The sequence below is a fragment of the Bufo bufo genome (genome assembly GCF_905171765.1).
Source record: "Bufo bufo chromosome 4 unlocalized genomic scaffold, aBufBuf1.1 SUPER_4_unloc_4, whole genome shotgun sequence".
Lineage (NCBI taxonomy): Eukaryota > Metazoa > Chordata > Amphibia > Anura > Bufonidae > Bufo > Bufo bufo.
Genome location: NW_024399994.1, coordinates 1 through 9,682, shown reverse-complemented (window position 1 = coordinate 9,682; position 9,682 = coordinate 1). Strand labels below are relative to the sequence as shown.

Below are 9,682 nucleotides of genomic sequence, written 5' to 3'. Positions count from 1 at the left end.
GTAATATATAATATGGAGGCTGTAATATAATATGGTGGCTGTAATATCATGTGGAGGCTGGTAATATGGAGGCTGTAATATAATGTGGAGCCTGGTAATAGGGAGGCTGTAATATAATGTAGAGCCTAGTAATATGGAGGCTGTAATATAATGTGGAAGCTGTAATATAATATGGAGGTTGTAATTTAATGTGGAGGCTGTAATATAATGTGGAGCCTGGTAATATGGAGGCTGTAATATAATGTGGAAGCTGTAATATAATATGGAGGCTATAATGTAAAGTGGAGGCTGTGATATATATCGTGGAGGCTATAAAATAATATGGAGGCTATAATGTAATGTGAAGGCTATAATATAATATGGAGGCTGTAATATAATGTGGAGGCTGTAATATAATGTGGAGGCTGTAATATAATGTGAAGGCTGTAATATCATGTGGAGCCTGGTAATATGGAGGCTGTAATATAATGTGGAGCCTGGTAATATGGAGGCTGTAATATAATGTGGAGCCTGGTAATATGAAGGCTGTAATATAATGTGGAGCCTGGTAATATGGAGGCTGTAATATAATGTGGAAGCTGTAATATAATATGGAGGTTGTAATTTAATGTGGAGGCTGTAATATAATGTGGAGCCTGGTAGTATGGAGGCTGTAATATAATGTGAAAGCTGTAATGTAATGTGGAGGCTGTGATATTATGTTGAGCCTGGTAATGTAATGTGGAGGCTGTAATGTAATGTAGAGGCTGGTAGTTTGGAGGCTGGTAATATGGAGGCTGTAATATAATGTGGAGGAAGACAATGTAATATGGAGGCTGTAATAGAAACATAGATGTAATATGGAGGCTGTAATGTAAGGTGGAGGCTATAATGTAATATGGAGGCTGTAATGTAAGGTGGAGGCTATAATGTAATGCAGAGGCTGTAATAGAAACATAGATGTAATATGGAGGCTGTAATATTAGGTGGAGGCTATAATGTAATGCAGAGGCTGTACTAGAATGTGGAGGCTGGTAGAATGGAGGCTGTAATATAATGTGGAGGTTGATAATATAATATAGAGACTTTATTTTAATGCGAAGGATATGATGTAATTTACAGGCTGGTAACATGGAGGCTGGAAAATGAAAACCACCAGCACTTCAGAGCTCAGCCAATCAGAGCTGGAGGGCGGGGCCTGGAGTTCAGGAACAGCCCCGCCCCCAGTTCTCTTTCAGGTCCGCCCATGCTCCATATAAAGGAGGGCTCTGGGCTGAGCAGTCACTGCTCTCTGCTCCTCACACCTAGAAGATGTCTGGTCGCGGTAAAGGAGGGAAAGGGCTCGGGAAAGGCGGCGCCAAGCGGCACAGGAAGGTGCTCCGTGATAACATCCAGGGCATCACCAAGCCTGCCATCCGCCGCCTAGCTCGCAGGGGAGGCGTCAAGCGCATCTCCGGCCTCATCTATGAGGAGACTCGCGGGGTGCTGAAAGTCTTCCTGGAGAACGTCATCCGGGACGCCGTCACCTACACCGAGCACGCCAAGAGGAAGACCGTCACCGCCATGGACGTGGTCTACGCGCTCAAGCGCCAGGGCCGCACTCTCTACGGCTTCGGGGGTTAATGCCGCCGCCTCCGTCCTCACAGCACAAAGGCTCTTCTCAGAGCCGCCCACATCTTCCCGGGGAGGAGGAGCTACAATTCCACTGAGGGGTTAACACCGCCCGCCCATCAGGAGATCAGCGGCGCCCTGTGCTCAGTACAGCCGGAGGTCTACAATACAGAAACCCCCCAATAATCTGTAAATCCCGAGCCCCGGGTGTTCTCCACCGCAGCTACGAGACGAGCTGTGCTCGGAGACTGAGGGGTTAATCCGTCCCGCCAATGAGCGGCGCTGGTACAGGTCACATGACCGGCTCCACCTGTAAATCAGCAGCTCAACTATAGGCGGGAAATTCAAATGAGCGACGAGATCCTGAGCTCTCCCAGCCAATAGCAGAGCTCTGGACCCCGCAGCCGTTATGTGCCCGTAGGAGCCTCGTCCTCCTGTCCTGCACTGAGCGGCCGCACAGCCTCTCTCCAGGGAGCGCCACACTGAGGAGGAGGATGATGGGAGTAGTGATCGGGCATGGAGGAGGAGGATGAGGGGAGCTTGTATTGTAACTTCCGATAGCGTTACCGCATCTCATCTAGCTGACAGGGAGGAAAACCGCAGCCACTGTGAGAACAACGGGGAGACCCGGGAGCAGCTCCGCTGGAGACAGGGTGGGGGCTCTGAGAAGAGCCTTTGGGTCCGGAGAGCGGCGGCGGCGCTCACTTGGCGCTGGTGTACTTGGTGACGGCCTTGGTGCCCTCGGAGACGGCGTGCTTGGCCAGCTCTCCGGGCAGCAGCAGGCGCACGGCGGTCTGGATCTCCCGGGAGGTGATGGTGGAGCGCTTGTTGTAGTGAGCCAGGCGGGAGGCTTCCCCTGCGATGCGCTCGAAGATGTCGTTGACGAAGGAGTTCATGATGCCCATGGCCTTGGAGGAGATGCCGGTGTCGGGGTGGACCTGCTTCAGCACCTTGTAGACGTAGATGGCATAGCTCTCCTTCCTGCTCTTCCTCCGCTTCTTGCCGTCCTTCTTCTGGACCTTGGTGACGGCTTTCTTGGAGCCCTTCTTGGGCGCTGGGGCGGACTTGGCTGGCTCGGGCATTCTGACTGAGGACAAAATCTCGTCTGTTCTCCTCCTGCCACCGCGGCGGTATTTATACACGGGCCATGCAAATGAGCTGCTGCTGACTGCGCGCCGATCTACTGGAGGAGAGGGTCACGTGGTGTCTCCACTGCTCCTAATTGGCAGCCTCACATCCATCCAGCTGAGCCGGGGGCGGAGCAAATAGAGAGGCGGGGCTCACATACATCCATTTAGCAGAGCCAGGGCGGAGCAAATAGAGGGGCGGGGCTCACATACATCCATTCAGAAGAGCCGGGGGCGGAGCAACAGGAGAGGCGTGGCTCACATACATCCATTCAGCAGAGCCGGGGCGGAGCAAATAGAGAGGCGGGGCTCACATACATCCATTCAGCAGAGCAACAGGAGAGGCGTGGCTCACATTCATCCATTTAGCAGTGCCGGGGGCGGAGCCGCAAGAAGGGAGGGGCTCACATCCATTCATGGAGCCGGGGGCAGGGCTCGCATCCATCCATTCAGCTGAGCCGGGGGGCGGGGCTAGCAGCTCTCTTCCGTCTATCAGGGCCTCGCTGCTCGGCTGATAACCGCCCCTCACTGCGCGCCGCCCCCTGCTGGTAGTGATGCCGCCGCTGAGTGTACTGTGCCTGCAGGGGGGTCGTGCGCTCTATCCCTGGACACCAGCGCAGCGATGGAGCCGCTCTTCTCCGCACAGTGAATACGGGACTGTTCTCCCCTTCTCCGGTGGGGAGCGGGAGAAGGCGGCCACTGACGGGTTAATACTGAGCAGGCTATGGGGGCGGGGCTATAGAACTAGTACCATGGCTTTTGAAATTCCCGCTCAATTACCGTCCGGTAAGAATTCAGCGGCCGTGGAGAAGCTCCGCCCCCGGCTTATCTGAATGGATGATGTGAGCCCCGCCCCTCCTCCTCCTCCGCCCCCCGCTCCTCCCCTTCTCAGAGCCCCCCCCCCCCTTCTCTAGGACGGAGCTGCCGCATTGTGTGAATACATGGAAGCCTCATGTCCGAGGCGGATTATTCCCTCATTATAGACCACTGATCGGGAGGATGAGGGGAGTAGTTATCGTATACTCGGGAGGATGAGGGGAGTAGTGATCGGCCAGAGAGAAGGATGGGGGGAGTAGTGATCGGCCAGAGAGAAGGATGGGGGGAGTAGTGATCAGACAGTGAGGAGGATGGGGGAGTAGTGATCAGACAGTGAGGAGGATGGGGGGAGTAGTGATCAGACAGTGAGGAGGATGGGGGAGTAGTGATCAGACACTGAGGAGGATGGGGGAGTAGTGATCAGACAGTGAGGAGGATGGGGGAGTAGTGATCAGACAGTGAGGAGGATGGGGGAGTAGTGATCAGACAGTGAGGAGGATGGGGGGAGTAGTGATCAGACAGTGAGGATGATGGGGGAGTAGTGATCAGACAGTGAGGAGGATGGGGGGAGTAGTGATCAGACAGTGAGGATGATGGGGGAGTAGTGATCAGAGACTGAGGATGGGGGGAGTAGTGATCGGCCAGAGAGAAGGATGGGGGAGTAGTGATCAGACAGTGAGGAGGATGGGGGAGTAGTGATCAGACAGTGAGGAGGATGGGGGGAGTAGTGATCAGACAGTGAGGATGATGGGGGAGTAGTGATCAGACAGTGAGGATGAGGGGGAGGAATGATCGGCCAGAGAGCAGTTGGGCAATGAGGAGAATGAGTGAAGTAGTTATATGGTACTGAGGATGATTAGGGGAGTAGTGGTCAGCCAGTGAGGAGAATGAGGGGAGTAGTGATCTGCTATTAATGAGGGGAGTGGTGGTAATATAATATGGAGGCTGTAATATAATATTGAGGCTATAATGTAATGTGGAGGCTGTAATAGAATGTGGAGGCTGGTAGTATGGAGGCTGTAATATAATGTTGAGGTTGATAATATATTATAGAGGCTTTAATATAATGCGGAGGATATAATGTAATTTACAGGCTGGTAATATGGAGGCTGTGATGTAATGTGGAGGCTGAAAATATGGAGGCTGTAACATAATGTTTAAGCTGTGATGTAATGTAGAGGCCGGTAATACGGAGGCTGTAATATAATGTGGAGACTAATGTAGAGGCCGGTAATGTAATATGGAGACTGTAATGTAGAGGCCGGTAATACGGAGGCTGTAATATAATGTGCAGGCCGGTAATGTAATATGAAGCCTGTAATATCATGTGGAGGCTGGTAGTATGGAGGCTGTCATATAATGTGGAGGCTGTGATGTAATCTTGATGCTGAAAATATGGAGGCTGTAACATAATGTTTATGCTGTGATGTAATGTAGAGGACGGTAATATGGAGTCTGTAATATAATGTGGAGGCTGGTAATATAAAGGCTGCAATATAATATGGAGGCTATAATGTAATGTAGAGGCTGAAAATATGAAGGCTGTAATATAATGTTGATTGATTATACAAAATGGAGGCTGGTAGTAGGGAGGCTGTAATGTAGAGGCTGGTAATACGGAGGCTGTCAATTAATATGGAGGCTGTAACAATGTTTAAGATGTAATGTAGAGGCCGCTAATATGGAGGCTGTAATATAATATGGAGGCTGTAATGTAGAGGCTAGTTATATGGAGGCTGTGATGTAATTTGGAGACTGAATATATGGAGGCTGTAACATAATGTTTAGGCTGTGATGTAATGTAGAGGGCGGTAATATGGAGTCTGCAATATAATGTGGAGTCTGGTAATGTAATATGGAGGCTGTAATGCAGAGGCTGGTAATATTAAGGCTGTGATGTAATGTGGAGGCTGGTAGTATGGAGGCTGTAATATAATGTAGTATGGAGGCTGTAATGTAGAGGCTAGTAATATGGAGGCTGTAATATAATGTTATGTAAAGGCTGTAATGTAGAGGCTAGTAATATGGAGGCTGTCATATAGTGTGGAGGCTGTGATGTTATATGGAGGCTGTAATGTTTAGGCCCTGATGTAATGTAGAGGCCGGTAATATGGAGGCTGTAATATAATGTGTAGGCCAGTAATGAAATATAGAGGCTGTAATGTAATGTGTAAGCTGGTAATATGAAGGCTGTAATATAATGTGGAGGAGGCTGGTAGTATGGAGGCTGCAATGTAATGTAGAGGCTAGTTATATGGAGGCTGTGATGTTATCTGGAGATTGAATATATGGAGGCTGTAACATAATGTTTAGGCTGTGATGTAATGTAGAGGACGGTTATATAGAGTCTGCAATATAATGTGGAGTCTGGTAATGTAATATGGAGGCTGTAATATAATTTGTAGTCTGTAATGTAAAGCAGAGGCTGGTAATATTAAGGCTGTAATGTGGAGGCTGGTAGTATGTATGGAGGCTGTAATATAATGTAATGTGGAGGCTGGTAGTATGGAGGCTGTAATATAATGTAGAGGCTGTGATGTAATATGGAGGCTGTAATGTAATGTTTAGGCCCTGATGTAATGTAGAGGCCGGTAATATGGAGTCTGTAATATAATGTGGAGACTAATGTAGAGGCCATTAATACGGAGGCTGTAATATAACATGGAGGCTGGTAATATTTAGGCTGTAAAATAATGTGGAGGCTGTAATATGTTGTTGAAGTTGATAATATAATATGGAGGCTGTGATGTAATGTGGAGGCTGTAATGTTTAGGATGTGATGTAAGAATTCAGCGGCCATGGAGAAGCTCCGCCCCCGGCTCAGCTGAATGGATGATGTGAGCCCCGCCGTGCGCTCTATCCCCGGACACCAGCGCAGAGAGCTGGAGAAGGGGGCGGAGCTATAGAACAAGTGCTTTACAGTGATTGGCTGATCTCTGGCTTTTGAAATTCCCGCTCAATTACAGTCCGGTTAGAATTCAGCGGCCGTGGAGGAGCAGTCCATTACACACAGGGGCACTTGCCGCTCCTGACCTGCTGCGAGTATGGGCAGACATTGCTTCTGTAGAGGGTTCGTCCCCTGAGATCAGCCAATCACCATAACATACTTATTCTGTAGCTCCACCTCTTCTTCCGCTTGGGCTCCGCCTCTTGTGAACGATGATTGGTAACGGAAGTTTTGGCGGGCACATCACTGTACGAATAAACCAATAGGGATGTAGGGGTGTGGTTTACATGAGCCAATGAGGACGAGGCCGGGAGTATAAATGATCTGCACGGTCCGCTCCTCACCTCACTCTCTTGCTGTGTACAGATCTCTGCAGAGCCATGGCCAGAACCAAGCAGACAGCCCGTAAGTCCACCGGCGGGAAAGCTCCCCGCAAGCAGCTGGCCACTAAAGCCGCCAGGAAGAGCGCCCCCGCCACTGGCGGAGTCAAGAAGCCTCACCGCTACCGGCCCGGGACCGTCGCTCTCCGGGAAATCCGGCGCTACCAGAAGTCCACCGAGCTGCTCATCCGGAAGCTGCCCTTCCAGCGCCTGGTGAGAGAGATCGCCCAGGACTTCAAGACCGACCTTCGCTTCCAGAGCTCGGCCGTCATGGCCCTGCAGGAGGCCAGCGAGGCTTACCTGGTCGGGCTCTTCGAGGACACCAACCTCTGCGCCATCCACGCCAAGCGGGTCACCATCATGCCCAAGGATATCCAGCTGGCCCGCAGGATCCGAGGGGAGAGGGCTTAGATCTGCGCCCCGCACCCAACAAAGGCTCTTCTCAGAGCCGCCACCTCCTCCAGAGACGAGCTCCACTCCGCCCTTCATTCTCCGCTCACAGGAGGCGGGTTAACCCTTTCAGCGCTCTAATTAGTAAGAGCAGTTCCTTTATTCTAAAAGCGCTCCCTGTATCTCCCCCCGTCTATCAGGGACTCGCTGACCGTGACCGATAACCGCCTCCATCCTCCCTGCCCCCCGCCATCTCCACTCAGCGCTGCTGGGGGCGGAGCCATAGGACAAGTGCTTTACAGTGATTGGCTGATCTCCTGGCTTTTGAAATTCCCGCTCAATTACAGAGCGGTTAAAATTCAGCCCTACAGCAGCAATGTCTGCCCGTACTCCCGGCTCTTCCCTTCCGTCTCTTTGTCACAGACGTCCCCGCATTCTCCGCCATGTCCTGAGCTCCAATCCTATCCCCGCCCCCATAGCACCGATGTATCCCCGAGTGCCCGGCTCTGTGGACCCATCCAGCCGCTCGTCCTTCACTACCTCCTCCCCCCATCCTCAATGTCCAATCACTACTCCCCCCATCCTCAATGTCCAATCACTACTCCCCCCATCCTCAGTGTCCAATCACTACTCCCCCCATCCTCAATGTCCAATCACTACTCCCCCCATCCTCAATGTCCAATCACTACTCCCCCCATCCTCAGTGTCCAATCACTACTCCCCCCATCCTCCCGAGTATACGATCACTACTCCCCTCATCCTCCCGATCAGTGGTCTATAATGAGGGAATAATCCGCCTCGGACATGAGGCTTCCATGTATTCACACAATGCGACAGCTCCGTCCTAGAGAAGGTGGGGGCTCTGAGAAGAGCGGGAGATGGGGGGGGCGGAGCTTCCATCCATTCAGATGAGACGGGGGCGGAGCTTCTCCACGGCCGCTGAATTCTAATTGAGCGGGAATTTCAAAAGCCAAGGTACTAGTTCTATAGCCCCGCCCCCATAGCCGGCTCAGTATTAACCCGTCAGTGGCCGCCTTCTCCCGCTCCCCACCGGAGAAGGGGAGAACAGTCCCGTATTCACTGTGCGGAGAAGAGCGGCTCCATCGCTGCGCTGGTGTCCAGGGATAGAGCGCACGACCCCCCTGCAGGCACAGTACACTCAGCGGCGGCATCACTACCAGCAGGGGGCGGGGCGCAGTGAGGGACGGTTATCAGCCGAGCAGCGAGGCCCTGATAGACTGAAGAGAGCGGCGCTGACAGGGTTAACCCGCCCCCTATCCCTTCCCGCAGAGGAGCCGGAGCCCCCGCCCGCTGTGAGCGGAGAACGAGGGCAGAAGGGCGGAGTGGAGCTCGTCTGAGGAGGAGGTGGCGGCTCTGAGAAGAGCCTTTGGGGGAGAGGTGCGGGCGGCGCCGGTTACTTCTTGGCCGCGCTCTTCTTGGCTTTCGCCGCTTTCTTAGCCGGACTCTTGGCAGCCTTGGGTTTCGCCGCTTTCTTGGCCGGACTCTTGGCAGCCTTGGGTTTGGCCACCTTCTTAGCCGGACTCTTGGCCAGCTTCTTGGGGGCAGCCTTCGGCTTCTTGGGGCTCTTGGCTGCTTTCTTGGCCGCGGCTGGTTTCTTAGCCTCTTTCGGGCTCTTGGCCGGAGCCTTCTTGGGCTTCTTCGGGGATTTAGCGGGTTTCTTGGCCGCAGTAGCTGCAGGTTTCTTGGCCGCCGCCGGCTTCTTCTTCTTCTTGGCCGCCGCCTTGTCCTTGGTCTCCTGCTGCTTCTTGTTGAGCTTGAAGGAGCCGGAGGCGCCGCTGCCCTTCACCTGGGTGAGGGTCCCCTTGGTGACCAGAGCCCTGATGGCCACCTTGATGCGGCTATTGTTCTTCTCTACATCGCATCCTCCGGCAGCCAGAGCCTTCTTCAGGGCGGCCAGAGACACCCCGCTGCGCTCCTTGGAGGCGGACACGGCTGTGACCAGGAGCTCGGACACGCTGGGACCGGACGGCTTCTTGCTTTTCTTGGCGCCCCCTGCTGCCGCGGCGGATTTCCTCGGCTGCTTCTTGGACTTGGCGGCCGCTTCGGCGGGAGGAGGAGGAGGAGCGGCTGCTGGCGCGGTCTCTGCCATCGTGTGAAACGTGGGGAGAAAACACAAAGACTTCTCCTGGAGAAAACACTGAGGCCGGAGCCGGGGCCGCCTCTTATATGTGCAGCGCTGCGCAGTGATTGGCTGCCGAGCTCCGCCTCCTGCGCGTCTATTGGCTGACACTGGACACAGGCCCCGCCTTCACCCCTCTCAGCCCGGCTGCAGCTCCGCTCTCCCCTTGTGCTTCCCTGCCCGGGAGAAGAGCCCTTTAGCGGCTAGAACCGGACAGGAGAGGCCGCCTTCTCCGCGCCTTCCTCCTCCCGGACATCCCCCCTCACCGTGTGTCGCCGTCTGTGGCGGAGGA

General features: G+C 53.3%; 3 protein-coding genes across 3 annotated transcripts; 1 reads left to right on the top strand and 2 right to left on the bottom strand.

The window, feature by feature from the left end:
* The first annotated feature begins 1,222 nt into the window (after window positions 1-1,222).
* LOC120982866 (histone H3-like) lies at window positions 1,223-7,348 on the top strand. The gene is made up of 4 exons (XM_040413040.1): window positions 1,223-1,577; window positions 1,787-1,812; window positions 6,781-6,793; window positions 6,857-7,348. Exons 1-4 carry the CDS (start codon window positions 1,291-1,293, stop codon window positions 7,269-7,271), a joined length of 741 nt encoding a protein of 246 aa, XP_040268974.1. The 5' UTR covers window positions 1,223-1,290; the 3' UTR covers window positions 7,272-7,348.
* Window positions 2,292-2,674, bottom strand: LOC120982865 (histone H2B 1.1). Its single transcript, XM_040413039.1, has one exon. The coding sequence runs from the start codon at window positions 2,670-2,672 to the stop codon at window positions 2,292-2,294; it is 381 nt and encodes a 126-aa protein (XP_040268973.1). The 5' UTR covers window positions 2,673-2,674.
* Window positions 7,349-8,664: 1,316 nt separating the features above from the next.
* Window positions 8,665-9,360, bottom strand: LOC120982872 (histone H1C-like). Its single transcript, XM_040413046.1, has one exon. It carries the CDS (start codon window positions 9,358-9,360, stop codon window positions 8,665-8,667), a length of 696 nt encoding a protein of 231 aa, XP_040268980.1.
* Between the last annotated feature and the right edge of the window lie 322 nt (window positions 9,361-9,682).

What these genes read in the sequence shown, in the direction of transcription:
- LOC120982866 (XM_040413040.1), top strand. Translation starts at nt 1,291, where the DNA reads ATGTCTGGTCGCGGTAAAGGAGGGAAAGGGCTCGGGAAAGGCGGCGCC. An exon ending in GCGCTCAAGCGCCAGGGCCG is followed by an intron (nt 1,578 to 1,786) that starts CACTCTCTACGG and finishes AATCTGTAAATC; the next exon opens with CCGAGCCCCGGGTGTTCTCC.
- LOC120982865 (XM_040413039.1), bottom strand. Translation starts at nt 2,672, where the DNA reads ATGCCCGAGCCAGCCAAGTCCGCCCCAGCGCCCAAGAAGGGCTCCAAG.
- LOC120982872 (XM_040413046.1), bottom strand. Translation starts at nt 9,360, where the DNA reads ATGGCAGAGACCGCGCCAGCAGCCGCTCCTCCTCCTCCTCCCGCCGAA.